The sequence below is a fragment of the Vipera ursinii genome (genome assembly GCF_947247035.1).
Source record: "Vipera ursinii genome assembly, chromosome: 6".
In the NCBI taxonomy this organism is placed as follows: Eukaryota; Metazoa; Chordata; class Lepidosauria; order Squamata; family Viperidae; genus Vipera; species Vipera ursinii.
The window spans coordinates 1,015,948-1,038,179 of record NC_139515.1 but is presented as its reverse complement, the minus strand read 5'-3'; the positions used below and the strand labels follow the sequence as shown (position 1 = coordinate 1,038,179).

The 22,232-nt window shown below is 48.1% G+C and overlaps 2 protein-coding genes across 2 annotated transcripts; one reads left to right on the top strand and one right to left on the bottom strand.

The window, feature by feature from the left end:
* Window positions 1-2,322: 2,322 nt before the first annotated feature.
* GPR19 (G protein-coupled receptor 19) lies at window positions 2,323-3,570 on the top strand (the record flags this gene model as incomplete). Its single annotated transcript, XM_083365530.1, has 1 exon — window positions 2,323-3,570. The coding sequence occupies one exon, from the start codon at window positions 2,323-2,325 to the stop codon at window positions 3,568-3,570; it is 1,248 nt and encodes a 415-aa protein (XP_083221656.1).
* A 1,688-nt stretch (window positions 3,571-5,258) lies between these two features.
* On the bottom strand, window positions 5,259-12,754 carry CREBL2 (cAMP responsive element binding protein like 2). The gene is made up of 4 exons (XM_083366446.1): window positions 12,588-12,754; window positions 11,325-11,522; window positions 9,587-9,734; window positions 5,259-7,133 (listed from the first exon to the last, which is right to left on the bottom strand). Exons 1-4 carry the CDS (start codon window positions 12,600-12,602, stop codon window positions 7,129-7,131), a joined length of 366 nt encoding a protein of 121 aa, XP_083222572.1. The 5' UTR covers window positions 12,603-12,754; the 3' UTR covers window positions 5,259-7,128.
* Window positions 12,755-22,232: the final 9,478 nt, after the last annotated feature.

The window sequence follows — 22,232 nt, the reverse complement described above, 5'->3', positions numbered from 1 at the left end:
AATGGGACTTGGGTCTGATCCAGAATGGAGCTGCGCCTGCCTTGACTGTAGTTCAGAGAAGCAAAACGAAGCCTCCACATGCAGAGCAGAGGATAATTCACAGAAGAAAAGGCATTAACTTGGTATCTGTGGCATCCTATGATGCTCTCTGATGATGTTACCTAGTTGGGTAATGAAACGTTTGCAAGAAAACAACCAAGCTCAGAGAGCCTCAAGGACCCCACAGTCGTCCTCCTCCTCCTCCGCAAGCCCCCCTCCCTTCTCGCACTGATGATGTTACCTAATTTGGGTAATGAAACATTTGCAAGAAAACCTCCAAGCTCAGAGAGCCTCAAGGACCCCACAGTTCAACCCTGAGTTATAGATATTCACTTTTATCAGTAAATTGGTATCTTTCTGAAAACTCCCTAGAAATAAATGTTCAAACATGAAGGGCTTTTTTTACCCAATTCTTCTTATCTTCCCCCCAAAAGATATCTCTGCTTTGGTTCTGAATCTTGAATGCCTTGAAATACAGAAAGTGCAAAACAATACATAATACGTTGTACAAAGTGTCTCGTTCCACTCTGCTGTCTGTCCGTTTGTGTCAGGACTGAATCATGCATTGTTAGGTGCTTATTATATGACACATGCTGGGACTTAGTTCGAATGTCTCCTCACAAAAGGCAGTTGTGAAGCCCTTTCGGAAATTAACAAAAGAAGCCAATTCTCCGTGCCAAAGTAATGCTTTTCAAAGAAGCCAATTCACTTTTTCTTTTAACAATTCACATCCTATTCATTGAAAATAAAGCCAAGTGCTAGGAATCAGGATTCATATGCCTAATCAATGTATTGAAGACATACCTAATAACCAAAGAGACATTCAGTTAAATCCAATCACCAATATAATAAGGCTGATAAGAACGATATTGTTCTAAAGGAAGGAGATTTATCTCCATCACTAAAAAGGAGATAAATGTTGCTAACCCTAATTACAGAGTTTTGAGGAATCACTATATGTAAAGCAGGGGGCTTCAAACTCGGCCCTTTTATGACTCGTGGACTACAACTCCCAGAATTCCTCAGCCAGGCAGGCATGCCTGGCTGAGGAATTCTGGGAGTTGAAGTCCACGAGTCATAAAAGGTTTGAAGACCCCTGATGTAAAGTGTATTCAATTCTGATTACAATAGAAATTAGCAGCCCCTGTTGCTATGCATGTATTCTCCTACTGGATTCAGTCCAACTCGGGAGAAACTCTACTGATGCCCCTCTTGAGAAAGGTGAAGATGAAGCTCAGAGACCGTGCCTGTTGGTATCTCGCTTGGTCCTTTGGAAAAGCTTTCCGAGAAACATTTGGTAGGCTCCATCTTGACTTTTTTCCGGAGGCAAATATACGAAGAACGGTTGCAGGAATTGGGTAGGTCTAGTTTAATGAAAAGGAGGACCAGGGGTGACATGACAGCAGTGTTCCAATATCTCAGGGGCTGCCCTAAAGAAGAAGGAGTCAAGCTATTCCCCAAAGCACCAGAAGGCAGGACAAGAAGCAACGGATGGAAACTAACCAAGGGGAGAAGCAACCTGGAACTAAGGAGGAATTTCCTGACAGTGAGAACAGTCAACACTTAAGCACTGGCCAGGTCTGTGACTTAAAGAGCTCCTGTATGAGCCATTAGTTGAAGAAAGACCATCAGTTCTGGGCTCAGCTCCTTTCTTGGAAGATTCCTTGAGTAGGATCTTGTGCGGGTGAGGCATTTTTTCAGATCTGTAATCTTACTCATCTTTTATAGGAGAGTCATTGCATCCTAACCTGTTTACGTATATCCCGCAATCACTATGAATGCATGCTAGACTCAGTTAATCCAGCATGTAACATGTAGCGTGTAACTTCTGAAGGTAATCCGTTTCACTGGTTTACTGTTCTCACTGTTAAGGAGAAATCTCCTGACAGAGAGGACAATTAACCAGTGGAACGGCTTGCCACCAGAAGTTCTGTGTGCTCCATCACTGGAGGTTGTTAAGAAGGGGTCAGAAAGCCATTTCTCTGGAAAGGTAGAGGGTCTCCTGCTTGAGCAGTGGGTTGGACTACAGGGTCCTCAACCTTGGCAACTTTAAGACTTGTGGACGTCAACTCCCAGAATTCCTGGCTGAGGAATTCTGGGAGTTGAAGTCCATAAGTCTTACAAGTTGCCAAGGTTGAGGACCCCTGGACTAGAAGACCCCCAAGTCTCCTCCCAACTCTTACTCTGTCATGAAGACAAAGTGATGATTGCTACTATTCCTTTACTCCCAAAACAACTGATGGCTCGCTCTCTCCACACAGTCCTCTCAGGGAAAGACTGACTATGCTGCTGTCCCAAGACATGGATCACCCCACTACTCCTCTCCTCACCCCGACCTCAGGTCTCCTGCAACAAAACCACCCTCAGGCAGAAACCTCAAGTCCTTTGGGAAGCCACAAGGCCACCACCTTGTCCAACGAACCGGGGCTGGAGAAAAACAGTACAGCTTCACAGTACGAGTTGATGCCTGGAGAACTTATCCTTGTTGGCTTGCTTTGGGGGCTCCTATGGTTCTTCTCCGTCTTTGGAAACTCCCTGGTTTGCCTGGTCATCTACAGGAGCAGAAGGACTCAGTCAACCACCAATTACTTCGTGGTCGCCATGGCCTGTGCAGACTTGCTGATCAGTATTGGGTGCATGCCACTTGTGCTGTTTCAGTTGGCCTCCGACGGGTGGACATACGGGAACACGATGTGCAAGACCATCAGGTATTTCCAGTATCTCACCCCCGGGGTCCAAATTTACGTCCTGCTTTCCATCTGCATCGACAGATTCTACACCATTGTCTACCCGCTGAGTTTCAAGGTGACGAGGGAAAAAGCCAAAAAAATGATTGCGGCCTCTTGGATCGCCAGTGCGGCCTTGATGTCTCCAGTTTTCATTTTGGGGGGCTTGGACAGGGACCGTCACTGCCGGTTTTTCCCTCCCTATTCTTGGGACGGGGCTGTTTATAGCGTCATTCACGCCATAGTAGCGTTCCTCATTCCATCGGTTCTCATCGTTTTCTTCTACCAAAAAATCATCAAGCACATTTGGAAGATCGGGAGCGAGGGCAGAACGGTCCGGAGGACGATGAACGTGGTCCCGAGGACAAAGGTGAAAACCATCAAAATGTTCCTGATGTTAAATGCTCTCTTTCTCCTCGCGTGGCTCCCATTTTATGTCGTTCAACTCTGGCACCCGTCCGAGACCGATCGTAGGAAAAGCGCCTTGGTTTTCTTGACGGTGACCTGGATATCATTTAGTTCCTCGGCCTTGAAACCCATGTTGTACTCGGCATATAATGCCAACTTCAGGAGGGGCATAAGAGAGACTTTCTGTATGTCCGCCATGAAATGCTACCGGAGTAATGCCTACACCATCACAACCAGCTCCAAGATGGCCAAGAAAAATTACGTGGGGATCTCAGAATTCCCCACCGCACCAAAAATGGTTTGCAAAGACAGCATATACGATTCTTTCAATAGAGACGCAAAAGAGAAAAAACTTGCCTGGCCTATTAATTCAAACCCACCAAACACCTTTGTATAATTAATGCCAGTCCTTTCAGAGACTCTTCCGCCTAAACAAATGAGCTAAGACTACCACTCCTTTGAACAGACGCCATTGACATGAAGGATTTCCATATAATGGAGCAGGGAGAATAAATGCTCTGTTTTTATTGAATCTGCTTCTTTTATATCCGACACTGCGTTGTTTTAAAGCGGCAGACTTCTTTAGAATAATCGTTCCCAGTCAGGCACCGACAATTCATTCTTGCTCTCTGCGTTTGAACTTGTTTAGCCAAACCTGACCCATTGAGTGTATGTAGATCAGGCCATTATGTAGAAAGGAAGGAATGGACCCAATAGGAAGTTTGCGATGGAACGCTGTTTTTTTCACACCTGGAAACTGGGTTTGTGTGTTCCAACAGTCCCGTTTCAGAAAACTTCCCCTGGTAAAGCATTGCAAGAGGCATACCAATGAGGGCCTGGATTGGTAGACATTCAATCTCAATGAAGAAGAGAATCATTTTGTCCTGTGCTGTTATGACCCAGGTCGCCTAGGCCAGGGGTAGGCAACCTTGGCTCTTTTATGAGTCATGGACTTCAATTCCCAGAATTCCTGAGCCAGCTGACTCAGGAATTCTGGGAGTTGAAGTCCATGAGTCATAAAAGAGCCGAGGTTGCCTACCCCTGCCCTAGGCAGAGGAAGCTTCCGAGAGAGAGTCTTTATTTTATTTAATTAAATTTTTATACCGCCCTATTCCCGAAGGACTCAGGGCGGTTTACAGGGCAGCATAAAATATAATATAAAAATAGTATAAGTTAAAATAGATTAAATTACATAAGCCCAACAATTAAAACAATATTAAAAGCTAAAACCCCTTCAGTCCAGGCCTGATAGATCAAAAAACCAGGTTTTCAGATCCCGGCGAAATGAACGCAGATCGGGGGCGGTCCGAAGTTCCACCGGTAGATCATTCCAAAGGTCAGGCGCGCCCACAGAGAATGCCCTCCCCCTGGGGATCACCCACCGGCACTCCTTAACCGTCGGCACCCTGAGAAGGCCCTCCCTGTGGGAGCGCACAGGACGATGCTGTTAGGTCCACAACAAATGACCCTACAACGGCTGATGAAGCTCCACCCTTTTGTGTCCTTGGTGCTGCAGGCTGGCTTAGTTTAAAAACGAGCGGGTCCTCAGTCTTCTGCTCTTCTGTAACCCTCAGCCCCACTTGCCTGCTCCAGAGGCCCCAAAGAGCAGCAAGAGACAGAAATCTCTCAGACTTTCTGGAAATGCCAGAGCAGTGGTCCCCAATTCCCAGTCCACAGACTGGTCCCAGGCTGCGGCATGCCAGCAACCGGTCCGCACAAAGAAGCAAAGCCCCATCTGTGGGGTGCAGGCAGCCCACAAAACCACGCACTCTCCAGTCCGTGGAAAAACCTCTCTCCACGGAACTGGTCCCTGGTGCCCAAAAGGTTGGGGACCTCTGTGCTAGAGCACCGTTTTTCAACCTCAGCAATTTTAAGGCCTGTGGACTTCAAGTCCCAGAAAGCCCCAGCCAGCAAAATGTGGTGGCTGGGTCTTCCTGGGTGTTGAAGTCCACATACCTTAAAGTCGCTAAGGCGGAGAAACACTGGGATCGAGGATTAAAGCCTGCCTTTGCAAGCTAAGGCCAGCGTACCGGGGCCTTGGACTCCAAAACTGGTTTGCAAGGAAGAATTCACTGCTTCTTTGAGGTTTTGCAAATACTGCCATTTATTGTTTAATTCCTTTTAGGAGCTGGGTGCTTGGCGCCACAGAATGAAGAAAGTTGCACATTTTAACCACATGCCATACGATCGCTAAAAATCAATCTTCCTTACAGAAAGGAAACTTTCATTAAAGCAAAGGTTTTGTTTTAATACATACAAAACTAAGTACGTTCATATTAGTTTCTGCGCTATTGGGTTCGGGCGTTTCTGGCATGATGGCGACGTTCTCCTTTCAACCTCTTGTCAGTAACCCTTTTAATAAAGGACAGAAAAGGCTTTATTACACCCACTTTAACACCAGATGGTCTCACAATAATGTAAGTATTTTGCCCCCTGCAACACAGCATTGGGTTGTAAGTTTCCAATACTATTCCCTTTCCAACAGTCAATACTACAGACAGACTGTTCCCATGGAACGGACAGTATGAAACACCCCGGATGCTGCATCCATTTGCTAGCCTTTCTCCACAAATTCTCAGGTCCTTCGTACGCTTTCATGTCAAAAGTAGACAATGCGGTGAGAGAAGGCAAGGTGGAGAAAATGGGCAAGCTATGTCTGCTCCCCTCTTTCTCTAGCCAGATAGGTGGGGTATGGTCCTTATTAAGCTTCTCCATGACTTCATTGAGCAAAAAATAATAATAAAAGAGAAAGAGACAGGGAGAGACTACAATGATTTTGACTCATGGCTCCTATTAATAAGCAGTGTAAAGCAAAGACGCAATCATGCAAGTTTAGAAAATATAAACTAACCACGACAATGAAGGTATTTCACTGAAGAGCTATTATGATTAATTCATCTAGTGAGGAAGTCTTGAATTTAGCACTGAACTTCATTCAAACAGTCAACTCGATCCACAGTGGGCTGGCCGTGCTAAGTCAGACAGCAACAGCAGCACCACAACAGGCCCTGGCTGAGGAATTCTGGGAGTTGAAGTCCACAAGTCATCAAAGGGCCAGGTTTGAAGACCCCTGATCTATCTTCACCCCAAACTGCAGGTACGGCACCCCCTCTTACGTACATAATCTTAAGACGACACGGGAGTCAAGGACTTCTCAATTCACAAGTAGAGCCCAAACGTCACTAATTCAGAAAAAAACAGAAGTAGGAAAAGAGGAAGGTGACATATTGGCCACCTACAGCAAGATAGATCAGCATGCGTTACACATCAGTATTTTTCACATTTGACCACTTTAAGGTTCGTGGACTTCAATTCCCAGAATTCACATCAATGGCCATGCTGGTTGGGGAATTCTGGGAGTTGAAGTCCAAGGATCTTAAAATGGCCCAGCTTGAAAAACACTCCTCTCTCTCTCTCTCTCTCTCTAATGCAGAACAGACCATCCCATGAATAATAAAACTCTACTTTTCTATCTGTATAGTATTTTCCTTAAATAAACACTAATTATAGTAAATGATGAAAACAAAATCAAAAGCGTACGTACAGGCCTTAACACAACAAAGGAGAGGTTGGTGGGCCAATCCCTGGGGGAAAAGGCCTCCCCCTCTTTTCTCAACCAGTCCTACCCACAAAATCAAGAGTGTCTAATACATTTTGGAACAGACTTTCTTTCTCGGCTTCAAGCAGATAATTCCTGCAGACACAGGCATGTTGTTTTATAAAATCAAAACGGATTAAGATGATTTACTTCTGCCCTCTTGCTATTGGGGTCATTTTGAAAGTCAGCTCGAACTCCAACTACGGTGCAGCTGAATTGCTGACATTGTTGAACTCTTGATAGGACCAAGGATGGCCAATTTCACAGGAAGTCCATAGATTACTGATTACAAAAAAAAAACAAAATCAGATCATCTTGTTTTTTCAAATAGGGGCTTCACTCTGCTTGGTCTGACCTTCACCCTACAAGAGAAAAGAAACGTATTCATGCGGTCAGTCCCCAATTCTGCAAGCAGGGTTGGGGGTTGTTGTTTTTTTAATGGTCAACTAAAATGGGTACAATCCTTGCCCAAGAATCCCCACATGGGTTGGAAGGAAGAGGCAAGGGGCACAGCATAAACTTGATGGCAGGTCAGCTTTTGTTTGGGGCCCAACCCAGACGCAGATCCAGCTGAAGGCGACCCTAGAAGGAAGCAGCGTCAGGGTTGTGTCTCCTGAGGCGCCTCGCGGTGAGCTCAGCTCAGGGCCACGGCCTCCTGGGCCACGGCAGAGGCCAGAAAGCGTCCCCCGCCGTACTTCCCCTGTTCCGTGTTTAAGGATTAAAACTAGTAAGCTGCATTGCACTCTTCCAAATAATATGACCTCTTCGGGACAAATGCATGCAGCTTTCTCCCACCAGGGCGACACACAACTTTTACAAAATGTTGAAGGGTGTGCTTATGGTTCCAAGGTTGGTGCCACGATTGAGTACTCAGAAAAACCTTGGCAAACAAAGATAATTTCCGTGTACAGTATTGCTGTCAAGAAAACGGCCCGGACTTGTCCACAAACTGCCCAGGACCCAAGCTGGACCTGTTCAGTCTAGCAGAAGATATGCCACTGCTGTGTGAAAAGCTTTTGCACATGCGTGGAAGAAGGAACGTGCAGATTGCCTCAAGATAATCAGCAGGCAAAATCTGAGGGCCCGGCCGGTGGTCCTCCAACTTACAATCACTTGTTAGTGACTGGCACACAAAAAAGTGACTTATGTTTTTTACACTTACGACTGATGTAGCATCTCTGTGGCCGCATGATCAAAATCCAGACACCTGGCAACTGGCCTGTTAGCAAAAGTGCAGATAGATTGGGGGGGGGGGTTCCGTTGAGGAAGACATTTCACTTATCATCCAAGAAGCTTCATCGGTTCTGGCAGGATGGTGGGGGCGATGAAAGGGTTAGTTCTGACACTTTGGGGGGGGGGGGGGTTGGAAGGATCGTATTTCTTTGCAGTCACCTGGCCATTAGCACTCTCCCTGAGAGCTCTTGAGGCCACTGGCAGGTTTATCTGTGTCCATCCTGCCAGAACTAACCCTTCCATCCCCCCCCCCCCATCCTGCCAGAACTGATGAAGCTTCTTGGTTGAGAAGCGAAACGTCTTCCTCGAGGAAAAAGTACTCCAGTTGCCCTTTGGAAAAAAAAATCTTTGAGACAACTATGATCTGGATGACAGGGAATCTCCATAAGACAACCAGCCTGTACTTACGACGGTCGCAGCGTCCCAGGGTCCCTTTTTGCGACCTTCTGACAGACAAAGCCAATGAGGAAGACAGACTGACTTAAGAAGTGTGTGTTACTAACTGGACAACTGCAGCGATTCGCTTAACAACTGCAGATAAAAGTCACAAAGACCTCACTTAACAACCGTGTCGCTTTGCAAAGGGCATTTGAAGCTCCGCTGCAGTCCACCTGTACAGAAACGGGATAACTGCCTCTCTCAGCCCAGGTGGGAAAAAATGGGATCGTTATGGCCAGAGTCAGCAGATCCAGAAACACCAGAAACCCAAACGGGAGGGTAAGTTTCAAGAAGAGGAATCCTGCCCGGGGCAGGCCTGGCAAGGTGCCACCGAAGGGGGTGTGTGTGTCTGGCTTTGGAACATCCTCAGCCAGAAGCCCAAGAGCTGAAAGAGAAAACAGCTTCTTGTTCTCGGCCACTTTTAAGAAGTGGGGACTTCAGGCTCCAGGATTCCACCCACCTGAAAAGTGGCTAAGGTTGAAAAACACGGATCTTGGCAAAAGGGACTCGAGCTGCAGTGACTGCTATTGCGGCACACGTGGCAAAGAGAAGCAACGTTTTCCGTCTCCAAAAATCCTCGACTTTTGAGCATAATGGAACCAGTATTCCCACTGGGAAATACGGAAGCAGGGAGCCTTTTTTTTTTGCAGCCATCATAAAGCAAACACGGCGGTCGTAAAGCGTGCCAATTCTTACGAGTGTTTTTTTCTTCTGGAACTCGGTCAAGAAGGCTGGAAACCAGCAAAAGCTGTCCTAGATCGTGGCCGCTGCCTGTGGAAAACTGCAACCAGCTGTAAAAAAGGGAGCCAGCAGCCAAACACTCCAAATATGCGACTGTGGGGGAGTAGAGAGTCCCTGAATTCCAGAACTGGGTCATAAGTATCTTTGGGGGGGGGGGGCTGGACTATCAGTAGAAAGGTCTACTTGTACTCAAGACCACCAAGGAGGTTTGGGAAGAGCTTCAACAGAGCCAGACCACCGATCTCAACAGCTTTCCTTTCTCCTTTGACCACAGCTGGATGGCAGCCACAGGACAGCCGTCTCCTAGGAACCAGATTGTGGCAAGTTTTTCTCCTTTTTGGCCCCCTGCCTGCCTCTCTCCACGGCCCTAACGAAGTGAAGAATTGCGTAAGCTGGGACTTACAGGAAGTGTGGCTGTTGGCATCGCTCTTCAGGGCTTTGGCCATCTTGCCCACGTTCTGCTGAGGTTTGCTCTGCTCTTCTCCGCTCAGGAGAGCTCTGATCTCAGAGGGGATTTTGCCTTGATCCATCGCCAGGCACCACTGCTTGTACTGAAAGAGAAAGATGTGGCACAAAACAAACGTTAAATCGCATGCCAAGGTTTTAGAACAGCCACCCTCAACCTTTCCGGCTTGGTGGACCTGCAAAAGGGGGGGGGGGAGGGAGAAGGAATGGTTACCACTCTTGTGTGTGCACGCCTCCATTTGCGCGAGCGGTTGGCACGTGTCTGCCGCTCGCGCAAATGGAATTGCACACACACATGCACTCGCCCGCTGCTTGTGCAGGGGGAACTGTGCACATGCGTGTTCCCCCACTGCTTCTACGGCCCGGTTCTAAACAAGCCACGGCCCGGTATTGAGCTGCAACCAGGGGAGGGGGTTGGGGGCCCCTGAGTTAAGAGAAATTCTGGCTTCCTTCTTCCCCCCATTCCCTACTGTGGTCTGGATCAGAGGTCCCCAACCTTTTGGGCACCAGGGATCAGTTCCACGGAGAGAGGTTTTTCCATGGACTGGAGGGTGTGTGGTTTTGTGTGCTGTCTGCATCCCATAGATGGGGCTTTGCTTGTTTGTGTGGACCGGTTACTGGCGTGCTGCGGCCCGGTGGGGACCCCTGCTTTAGAACTCTGAGGTTCCTAGGATCATAGAAGGCATTTATTGATCCTTTGTTGTAAGCTTGGAGTAAATTATAAATCTGCCCAAATAAATCCAGGTTTCGGCATTCTGCACAACTTCATGAGCTATCAGAGCAAGGCTCCACCAAGGACTCAATATTCTGCAAAGTTACGTGCTCTTCTTTGAAGCACGCAGGAACAAGGAAACAGATGCGAGAGTGTAAATGTTGAAAAAGCCCGTATGCAAAAATGTATGGAAATCTCCACAGTATCTCCCTGGCACTACATTTCGCTTTTTTCTGACACTGAATATCAGCTACCGTCATCCAGGACCTTTAAAGGTCAAAGCCAACACAATTGGCAAATCATGGCTTTCCTTTATCTTTAATTTTCAAGCAGCCCTATTCAGCTTTTTGAGACACTGGTCTCATGGCTACTCACAGTAAACATGCACAGTGACAACAAACTAAAACTTCTGACCCAGTTATCACGTGTTCTTCCTCGAGCAGGTTTCCTCAGCCATGAAAGCCTCGGTGACAAAAATGGGTCTCAGCAGCTTCCCACTTTCAAGATGTCCCACCAACCACCATTGTTGGACGCACCGGCCACGGGGCCCACCAGACGCACCGCAAGTTGAGCTGCCCAGCTCCAGGCCCAGGGGAGCAGGGCTGAGGCCTCTTGCCCACTTGCTATCGGTGGCTCCAGCTGCCTGACCCTTGAGTCCAAAACGCTAGGAGTCCATCAAGACCTCTACAACCAGGGGCGTTGTTGCCTACGGTTACACTGCATGGGAAACAGAGGAAGTCTGCCAGTGTAACACTGGCAGGATCTCTGTTTAGGGGAGTCAACTGGGTTGTGGGTAACCAAGTGGCCAAGCTATGCAGGAAGACTCTGCAAGAATAATGGGGAATTTGAACTACCCCAACATCAACTAGGAATCAAACTCCGTGGGGACCAATTGCACCTCAGTGAGAAAACTCAGGAACTTTTTTTAAAAAAAAAACTTTGGGGAAAGGGAAAAGGTGATTACCATGTCCAGTTCTTCTCTAAGAGCACAGATGGCTCTTTCGCGGCTTGAAACCAGCTCTTCCAGATATTGGTACCTCAATTTCTTCCTCGCTCGGCATTCCCTTGCGCTCTGCCGGCTTCTCTCGAGTTTGGCTTTCAAATCTATTTTAGCTGGCTTACGGCCCCGTTTGCCTGGTTTCTTCACTTTTCCACCAGCTACCTGGGGAAAAAAGAAAGAGGGTAACAAAATCTGTCAGGAAGGATGTAGACAGGCAGGTTTCTCTGGAACGACTGCTATGAAAAAGGCAAAAAGAGACCGGGCATTAGGAACCAACTGGGAGGGAGGGAGATCTGAGATGTCTAGCGACAAACCAGCCTTGCAGGAAACACGAACCTTTTATTCTACTTTAATCTAGACCAGCATTTCTCAGTCTCAGCAACTTTATGTCGACTTGAATTCCCAGAATTCCCTAGCCGACTGAGGAAGTTGCTGAGATATTATATTATTATTAATAATAATAGTAATAATAATACCATCAAACATCCACATCTGCCTATCCCAGGTCCTTGGTAAGGACTCGATAGGTAGACAAAAATGCCAAACCCAGTCTGAACATCTGGCTGACTGTGCGAGGAATAATAATAATAATAATAATAATAATAATAATAATAATAATAATAATAATAATAATAATAATAATAATGTTGGAAGGGACTGAGATTGAGTCCTTGAGATTGAAAAACACTGGTCTATCTACACTAAGACCCTAATTTTTTTTAAAAAAAAAAATCTGCCTGTTATTTGAAATTTTGAAGATTCTGACTCGCCTGGAGAGAATATTTATCCATTTTAAAAGTACGGCATTGGTTTCTCCCTCCAGATCCGGGGGGGAATGGCAGGAGAAAGGCCCAAATGCTTCTGCTTAGCACACAAATCCACTCCTTCCGGGCGAGAAGTCCGCGGGGCTGGTCGGAGAAGGGCCCGTCAGCTGCTCCCGCCCACTTCACCAGTGGACGAGGCACCACCAAGAAATCCCAGGGCTGCTGACCGAGAGGAGGCAGCCAGCCGGCCCTTCCCTTTACTTCTCTATGCCGTAAATGCCTTTGCCCGGCGAAGGCCCAGGGCCGGTCAGCACCGAGGCAGGGAGCATCCGCGGACGATTCGGATGGGAGACCACTAAGAAATCCCAGGTCCAAAGCAACCCGGAAGAAGGCGGCAAACCTTCGGAAGCCCCTCCCTCATTCCACTCCTCCCGCCCGGCAGCCCCCCCCCGAACCCGCTCACTTTGCTCTCGTCCATCAGGCCGCCGGGAGGGTCTCCGCCGCCGCCGCCGGCTAGTCTGGATCCGGGCGCCGAGGGGAGCCGCGCGAGTCCTCCATGGCGGGCCGTCGGCTGCTTCCCGTCTCCAGGACGCGGCCCGGAGGTGTCCCCGGAGCATCTCGGGAGGTGTAGTTCCGGCCCCGCCTCTCCTCAGCCAGAAAGAGAGGGCGCTTCCGGCAACGGACTACGATTCCCGGCAAGCAGTCGCGAATGACGTAGAAATCTGAGGCCGCGGAGGGCTTCCCGACGAAAGGAGTCCGTCAGAGGAGAGCGACGGAGCGTAGACTCACGATAGGAGACCATAGATCTAGGACAGCTTAGAGTGATACAAGAAAAAAAAATCAATAAAGGAGAATATTCGTAGCTCAAGGTTGGCATGTGCCTGTGTGTGTCTGTGTGTGTGTGCGTGTGTGTGTCTGTGTGTGTCTGTGTGGGTGGGTGCTTGGCGGTCTCTGAGCTGGTTTGCTAGCACTGATGATGTTAGCTAGTTTGGGTCATGAAACGTCTGCAAGGAAACCCCAAGGTGCTTCTTTCAGGAAGCAACTGGACTTTCTTCCTTTTCTTTGAAGACGTTTCGCTTCTCACCCAAGAAGCTTCTTCAGCTCTGACTGGATGGTGGGGGAATGGAAGGATTTGTATTCCTGCAGGCAGGTGTTCATTTGCATTCTTTTAGCTAACGAAAAAGGATCTTTGGGATAACTATCACCTGGATGACTGAGAATCTCCATAGAGGTCTGCAAGACAACAAGCAAGCTCAGAGAGCAACCAAGGACCCCACAGTCCTCCTCCTCCTCCTCCATCATTCCACAAACCCTGCTCCCTTCTAGCACTGATGATGTTACCTAGTTTGGGTCATGAAATGTCTGCAAGAAAACAAGCAAGCTCAGAGAGCATCAAGGACCCCACAGTCTTCCTCCTCCATCATTCCACAAACCCTACTCCTTTCTAGCACTGATGATGTTACCTAACTTGTATAATGAAATGTCTGCAAGAAAACTACCAAGTTAGACAGCGCCAAGGATCCCATAATCCTACTCTTCCTCCTCCTCCTCCTCCTCTTCATTCCACAAGCCCTACTCCCTTCTAGCACTGATGATGTTACCTAGTTTGGGTCATGAAATGTCTGCAAGAAAACAAGCAAGCTCAGAGAGCACCCCTGGGCCCCTCACGAGAAAACCATTCGCCTGCAGTTCCAAAGGTTGATGGAGAAATCTGGTGTGGAAACTAGTCTCAACGCACAGCGCTGTAGAGTTGCAACGATCAGACGGCCACTAGAGGGCAGCCAAAAGATGCCCATCATTGTACCTCATGCTGCCCTCTGGTGGACGTCGAGATAGTTGCAGCTCAGAGAGTGTCTACCTATTGCAGCATGGAGTCGGAGTCTTAACCCCAACCTGTTCTTGGCAGTTAAAGAGGGTTATGGGGATATCCTTGAGGAGTGTCCCAAAAAAAAGTCCAGATGGGACTGGAATTCTGCAAGCAAAGTCTCGTCTCTTTTTATGTGTGTTGTGGGAGAAATTTAGAAGGAACAGGACTTGGATCACAGAAATGCCATCTGGATGTTTCAAAGCCAATTCTGGAGCCAAACCCTTCAGAGTCAAATTAATTTAGGAGTGTTAACAAGGGCTTTTTCTGAAGATTCTGTAGGTATGGCCAAACTCCCAATCTTCCTTATCCTGTTGCATCTTGGAAGACTTTATATTTAATCTTTGGCTTTTTCCCTTGCCATGCAAACACCTAGATACAGTATATCTCTCTGCTACAGCGGTTGTCTGAAACAAAAATGTCATCCAGTCCTGTCAATTTTATAACAGTGATTCCCTCCAACGGTAACAACTGTGGGTTCTCTTATTTTAACATCTCTTTAAACCTCTGTTCTCCTTAACAAAAAGGCAGGCAGTTTTGGTCAGCTAGAGCGGACATTATGAATTCATAGTAATTAATTCATTATTAATTTTTAAATATATATAATGAAACCTTTAGATCCTCTGAGTGGTGCAAGGAAGCCGTGTTCAGTCACATGTGGCTACAGCCAACATTTTCAGTCTGTTTTTTTTTTGTATTTTACTGAGTTCAAAATGCAGTATCTTAACTTTTATTTGAGAGAGAGAGGAGGGGGGAGAGAGAGAGTGGGCGAGCACCCAATTGATGGCTATGATATTGAACCACTTAAAAAACTGCTGCTGGGACATCACTGCTTTAACGCAAAGACACACAGCCAAATCCTAACCGGGGGTTCATGACTTCATTGTCAAATATCTCGATGTGTCAAATATCTTTCTCTGGGAGAACCTGGACCCTTTGCAAAGATAACTTCACAACAATGCGGAACTTAGGAGCTGAGCATTGGGTGTAATGAAACATGAAGGGGAGTGTACAGTTGAGAAAACTCAATGCTATGGCAGAATTTAACAATAAAACTGAGCCTTGAAACATTTGTGGCTTTCATGGCCCTGTAGCGGCAGCAGAACTCAAACTATACGGAATGACTGCCAACTATTATGGCAATCGCAGAAGTGCAGTGAGCTATCTGCAGATCTGTACATTGGGGGAACGAAACAACTTCATAATTGTATGACACAACATAGGAGAACAAACGCATCAGGACCAGAGTCAACAGTCCATCGGCATTTAAAACAGGTGTTCCGTGGAGAGAGGTTTTTCCACGGACCGGAGAGTGTGTGGTTTTGTGTGCTGCCTGCATCCCACAGATGGGGCTTTGCTTGTTTGTGTGGACTGGTTAATGGCATGCCGCGTCCCATTACTGGTCCGTGGACCGGGGTTTGGGGACTCTGATTTAAAAGACAAAGGCCGCTCTTTTGAAAATAGCAAAGTACACATTTTGGACAGAGAGGACTGCTGGTTTGAAAGAGGGGTCAAAGAGGCCATCTAGGTCAAAATTGAACAGCTGTCTCTCAATAGAGGGGGAGGGATACAACATCATCAATCTCAAGTCTACAAGTCAATCTTTTCAATAGTTCCAAGAAGGCTCCACACCCATTTGCACCCCTCAGGAGACGTTCAGGACACAGGTAAACCTCCAAGTGGCCTGAACGACTCTAAAAGGATGCAAATGACCAGCTGTCTACAAGGAGTATAAATCCTTCCATTCTCCACCATCCCATCAGAGCTGAAGAAGCTTCTTGGATGAGAAGAGAAGCATCTTCAAAGAAAAACAAGAAAGTCCAGTTGCCTCGTGGAAAAGCATCTTTGGGACACAGAGGTGCAGAGAAAAAAGAGTGGGTGGGTCATGAGAAATTCATTAAATGCTTGAGCTTAAAGGAGACATGAGAAGCTGACAATCCTTTATCGGCTGGCTTTCTGCTAGGGCATTATTCATTCCGCAGAGAGGCAGGCTGCAACTCAAAGCTGTTGGATTGTCTGGCTTTCTTGTGTGCTAGAGAAAATTTCCCTGCTTTGGCCTACGCAGAGAAGTATGCCTAGATATGCATACCTACAACAACCAGAAAACACATTGTAATTTATGAATGGTCCTTTCAGACTCAGGACGGTGTGTGTGTGTGTGTGTGCGCGCGCATGTGTGCGCTCTTGTCTGGAAGTCAGAAGGAAAGATTTTTTTAAAAAAGGCACAAGTGGTTTGCAACCTATGCCCTGTTCTTGGTTTTCCTTGAGATCTGAAAACAGCTCCAGCACAGTTTTATACTCTTGAGATTCCTTACAGGCTACGTCTACACAAAGATTTGTGCATAAAGTGAAAGAATAATCAACCCTGGCCTGGGCTGGACTCCTGCCACATCTATGGAACTTTCTGAGTATTAATTTAAGAGGGATTTAGCCTTGGCCTTGGGATCTCCTTGTGGTCTCCCATACAGCTATAAACCTGTTCCAGCCTGGCTTATGTTTTGGAGAATGTCTCTGATGGAGACCAACCTGCCAATCATTCTACACTTCTTCTTGTTATTATTTTTTGTCCTTTCTTTTAAAAAGGGTTGTGGGGGTATGTTAGTACAAGTACTGTAGGGGACAATTCACATCCCTTCATGATCCAGGAATAATAGAGAATAACATAGAATAAAAGAGTTGGAATAGATCTTGGGTTCTTCTACTTCAACTCTGCCCAAGCAGGAGACCTGCTGTCACTCTGAACAAATGGCTGGCCAGTCTTTTCTTAAAAACTTCCAGTGATGGAGCACCCACAACTTCTAGAGGCAAGTTGTTCCACTGGTTAATTGTCCTCACTGTCAGGAAATTTCTCCTAGGTTTGATCTTCCACCCATTACTTCTTGTCCTGCCTTCGGGTGCTTTAGAGGAGGGATAGACCCCCTCCGATTTTCCCTCAAGTATTGGAAGACTGCGATCATGATCAATGTTCCCTGCTCCTGCAGGATTTTGGAAAGAATAATCAAGTCCAGAGTAATTAATGTCTTCTTGCTTGAATTCTTAAGATCTTCCGCAGGCTGACTCTACACCCTCTAGAGCAGACATGTCAAACACAAGGCCCGGGGGCCAGATCAGGCCCGCGAAGTGGTTTCATGTGGCCCACGAAGCCATCCTGGAAAGAGTGAGGGAACGGCCCCCGCTGCCTTCGCCCTGGCCCAGAGACCCCCCTTCTGCCAGAGACCCTCAGATCTGTCCCACTCTTGCCCAGGCCCCCATAGGCACTCTTGATGCGAACGATGTAGAGCTGGCCATGCCCACCTAGTAGGCCATACGCACTCTAGCCACGCCCACCCAGTAGGCCACACCCACCCTGACCATACCCACCCAGCGCCCTGAGGGCAACCGCAATGCTGATGCGGCCCTCAATGAAATTGAGTTTGACACCCCTGCTCTAGAGCAAAAGATCCTGGTCATCCATCACAAACTGAAGCATGGTTAAAATAAACCCAAATCAAGCCATGGCTACAGAGGTCCTTAACCCTTCAAGCACAATCTGCATCTGGAACTCACTTTCAGTCAATCATGGTACGGCTTCACTATTTCATGTGAAGCCAGAGACTGCAAACTACCAGCTTGCAGGACTCAAGATATTTGGAAGAAAAAGAATGACAGTGAAATCCATTTGGACAAGCCGAGCAGCTGATGATGCAATAAGAACATGCAAAACCTGAACAATATTTCTTGGGGGGGAAAAGATGGTCCGTCTACTCTAACTTCACTATAAAATTTTATTCAGCTGATTAGGAAGTTTGTAGCAGATTCATTTCTCGATCCAAGCCTGTTTAGTACATTTGTCCAATCTAATGGTCCTCTGAAGAATTTGTGGTAACTCCCCTATTTTTCCTCTGTCCCATTTTGTTCTCCTGGTGATTCTCATAGATTAAGTTGAGATACATTGGCTGCGTTCACATATTTTACTAAACTGTCATTTGGATAACCAGTTTGCTGAATAAGCTGCAAGTAGCTGGGTTTGCACAACCCCCAACAAACAAAATATTGTCCAAGCCTGTTTCAGGATCTCCACCTCCAACTGCAATTAAGGGCTTGCTTTAGACTCAAAGTGAAAAACTAGAGAAGCATTTAAATAAGAATATGCTGCAAATTTCTTCCATGGGCAGTAGTCTGAATGTTTGAAAAAAAATGCCTACATATGTAGTAACACTCATAGTTACAGCCTATGTTAAAAAAAAGAAAGAAACATGCCTTTATGGCTTTCGTAAATTTGGAAATAATGTCAAAACCAAACCTGTGCATTCAGAGGAACTGATCAACAACCCCACATTGAACTATTTTTCACTCTCCCGTGTTTTTCCACCTCTGAATGCAGAGACGCTAAATCAGAAATCTACATTTAAATGTCCAACGCAAGCTTTTAAAGACCAAAACGAAATTGTATTTTCGCTTCTGTGTAACACATCCAGGGAAGAGATAAAGATTTTTCCGGCACATCTCTCTTCTTGAAGCAAAGCTACTCATTAACCAAAGACTTTGTTGCTACAATATCTGGGATATAAACATTAACCAGTGAAACTGGTGGACTACATCACCGACTTTTGACCTTTCGGCTGGAACGCGCGCACGGGGGGGGGGGCAGATAATGGTTACCTGTCTGTTGTGCAAACACACAGTGGCTCATCTTTCAGTTGAAATCCACAAATCTTCGAGTTGCCAAGGTTGGGAAACGCTGTTCTAGACTTTGGAAGGCCTTGTGAATCCTTCTGCTCCTGCCATGCTCTCTGTTCACCGGCTTAAGCCACAAAACCAGGAAAGATAGAAACTGCCCGTGGGAATGCTTTCAGATGCTCTGCTGGACTTCCCCTTCCAGTGGTCTTAAGAGACCAGGGGGTAACTAGTACGTAGGAAATGCCACCATATTGACATACTTTTCTCCATAAACAAGCAAAGATGCTCTTGGAGATGTGAGCCACATCCGACAGATCCATAAACGAAACTACAAAACTGCAAAGTCACAAAGCTACAAAACCACAAAACTAAAGTGTAAAACTACAAAAGTACAAAATCAGTTGTTGTTAGTTGTGAAGTCATGTCCGACCCATCAGAACCTCATGGACGACGTTCCTCCAGGCCTTCCTGTCCTCTACCATCTTCTGGAGTCCATTTAAGCTCATGCCTCCTGCTTCAGTGACTCCATGCAGCCACCTCCTTCTCTGTCGTCCCCTTCTTCTATTGCCCTCAATCTTTCCCAGCATTAGGCTCTTCTCCAGTGAGTCCTTCCTTCTCATTAGGTGGCCAAAGGATTTGAACTTCCACTTCAGGATCTGGCCTTCTAAAGAGCAGTCAGGGTTGATCTCCTCTAGGACTGACCGATTTGATCGCCTTGCAGTCCAAGGAACTCGCAGGAGTCTTCTCCAGCACCAGAGTTCAAAGGCTTCAATTCTTTGGCACTCGGCCTTTCTTATGGTCCACAAAATCAGACAGTTGTGCTATTCACGTAGTAATATCAGACCTACCTCAGTTATCAGGTTTTCCATCAGGGAAAGTGTTAGACCCAAGCCAATCTCTGGAGGTCCTGGTTACATGGAGACCAGCAGAGAATGAATTGCCCCAACACTCAAACGTTTGTGCAAAAGACACCTGATTTGCTTCTACGCATCCAAAATTGGCTCCCTACATGGATCCTCACACCTTTCTGAGAAATTCCCGTTCATTGTTTTAATATATAATTCAGAGTTCGATCTCCCAATATATTGAAATGATTACAGCTTACAGCTACAAGACAACCCGTTCATATTTCCAAGTGTCAGGATTCATAGGGATTTCCACATAAAGACGAATGGACTTTACTTTTTACCCAGAAAGCAAAACTGATATTGTGTAAAATGCACAGGTATCTTACATGTATTGTCTGTGAATAGTCAAATGGCAACTACAAGCAGGAGGCTGAAGCCTTGCCTGTTTTATGTATAAAGCCATCCAAATACCAAGTAAAGTGCATTGCACAAGACAATAATTGCTGCTCAGTTCTGCTGTTGAATGACAGCTCAGAGGAAAGGTTTTATAATTTCCCCCGAAAATATTTAGGCTGGAATTATTCTCTAGCCAGTAAAACAGGAGGCACTGGGATAGAAACGGAGAGAAGTAGAAATCAGTTATACGTGGGATGGCTGATGAATTTACTGCTGTTCCAGAACTCTTTACCAATGGAAAGTTAAACGCCGACGGTTGCGCCGTCACATTCTTGTCTCTGTGTCCCCCGCACTGCAGGCTTTTTTCAGGTGGGCTGCCCAACGCAAAGTGTACATCTTTGTTACGCACTACAGAGGGTGCTACACTGCGGTTGTTAAATACTAAACTAGGGTATGTTACTTTGACCCTTTGATGAGATTCATACGCAAGTTGTAAAAAGCAAAAACAAGGATTGCGCAGGTTTATTAGGACGAAGCTTTGAGTTAGTAATCAGAGAACTGTACTTCTTTGTCTTCCCTCGACAAGTGGGTTTGTGAGCTGATAGAGGGAAAACTACAGAATTACAGAATAATGGAGTCTGAAGACCTTAGAGGTCTTCTAGTCCAACCCTTTGCTCGGGCAGGAGACCTTGCCTATCCCATTCCAGACAAGCGGCCGTCCAATCTCCTTAAAAAAAAAACCCGTGATGGAGCACCCTCAATTCCTTCTCTTCCATTCCACCAAAACAAAACATAGTTTGCCTGTCTAGATTGTGACCAGGCTTGGCTAACCAAGCACGTGTGAATGGCAGCGAAGGATTAGGTTGGCCCACGCACGGTAAGGGACCTGAAGCGAAAGGGAAAGACACATTTCACGGAGAGCCCAATGGGAGCCAAGGGCTGGGTCTCATTTTAACTGGGGGAGGGGGAGGGATGGTTCCTCTGCTGCAGGTAAAACAGCCCCCCCTTCAGAAAGTTCAGGAAAGGAGCAGCTCTCCAAGTCTTCCATTAAAGCCGTTTATTCTGTGCGGGGATCCGATTCCGGGTAAGGCATCGTCTCTCCTTAAGAAATCAGCATCGCCATAGCAAGGTAACACCGGGGGATAGAACAGACCTCGCCACTTTTGTGGGCAGGACTAAAAGATAGAATAGGGAAAAAAAACACAGAGCCGGAACGGACCCTGGAGGTCTTCTAGTCCAACCCACCCTCCCCCAGGCAGGAAATCCTAGACTCTTTCAGACATCTGAGCCATTTTAGTTTTGTTTAAGGGGGCTAGCGAGTTATGGGGCAAAGCAAGACGATGGTACCGTTCCAGGGTCAGAGCCGCGCCAGGGACTAGCCCCTTGACTTTTTTGACCCCCCTGCCCCCTTTTTTTTATAAAAGGTGGGGGGTCTGAGGCCAGCCGGAGCCCCCTTTTGGAGATCTGAGCCTCCAGCCCAGAAGCCGGACCCCTTGGTGGGGAGAAGGCGGGGGGGGCGCCTGACCCCAAGCAAGGACAGGCTGGGAAAGGGCGGGGGGGCCGCGCAGATCGGGCTGGGGGGGCCCTTCTCCCTCCCCTCCCCTCCCGGGCGGCTCCGGGCCGAGGGGGGGGGAGAGAAAGGGGGCCGGGCGCGGAGGGGGCGTGACCCCGCCCGGGGGGGGGGGTCCGGCCGCGTGGGGGGGCAGGGGGAGGGGCCCTCCGCTCGGCGCCCGGATTGGTTTCGGGTGACGCCAGCGCTTTATTTTTACCCCGATGACCTCATCGCCGCCGCCCCCCCGCCCCTCCCCTCCCGCTCCGCGCGCTGCCGCCTTCCTGCCCGCCGGACTCGCCGCCTCCCGGCTGGGCAGCCGCCCCGAGCCCCCCGCCCGCCGGCCACGGTAGGTCCAAGGGGGGGGCGGCGGAGGGGGGGTCCGGGCTCCCCCGGCCAGGCCAGGCGAGGCGAGGCTGGCTGGAGCCCGGCTGTCAAGCGGGCCGGGCGGGCGGGTGGCTTGGCCGCCGAGGCTCCTCCGCCCGGAGCAAGAGCGCCTTCCCCGCGGGGAGAGCCAGGGAGGGAGCGGGTGCCCAGGGAGCCGAGGGCACGGAGGTAAGGCGAGGGCAGGTGCCGCCCGCCAGGTGCGCGCTGCCTCTCCGGCCTCAAGGGGGGGTCGCCCTGGAGGGGGGGCGGAGGAGCCGGGGGGGCCCCCCTGGGCTTTGGGGAGGGGGCTCCGCTGGGCAAGCCGGCCTCTGGCCCCAGCCTCGGGGGGCGCCGCGGGGCCCCGCTCCGTCCAGGCAAGGGCTGCGGCGGCGGCGTCCCCGGGCCGGAGGGCGAGGAAGATGGTCC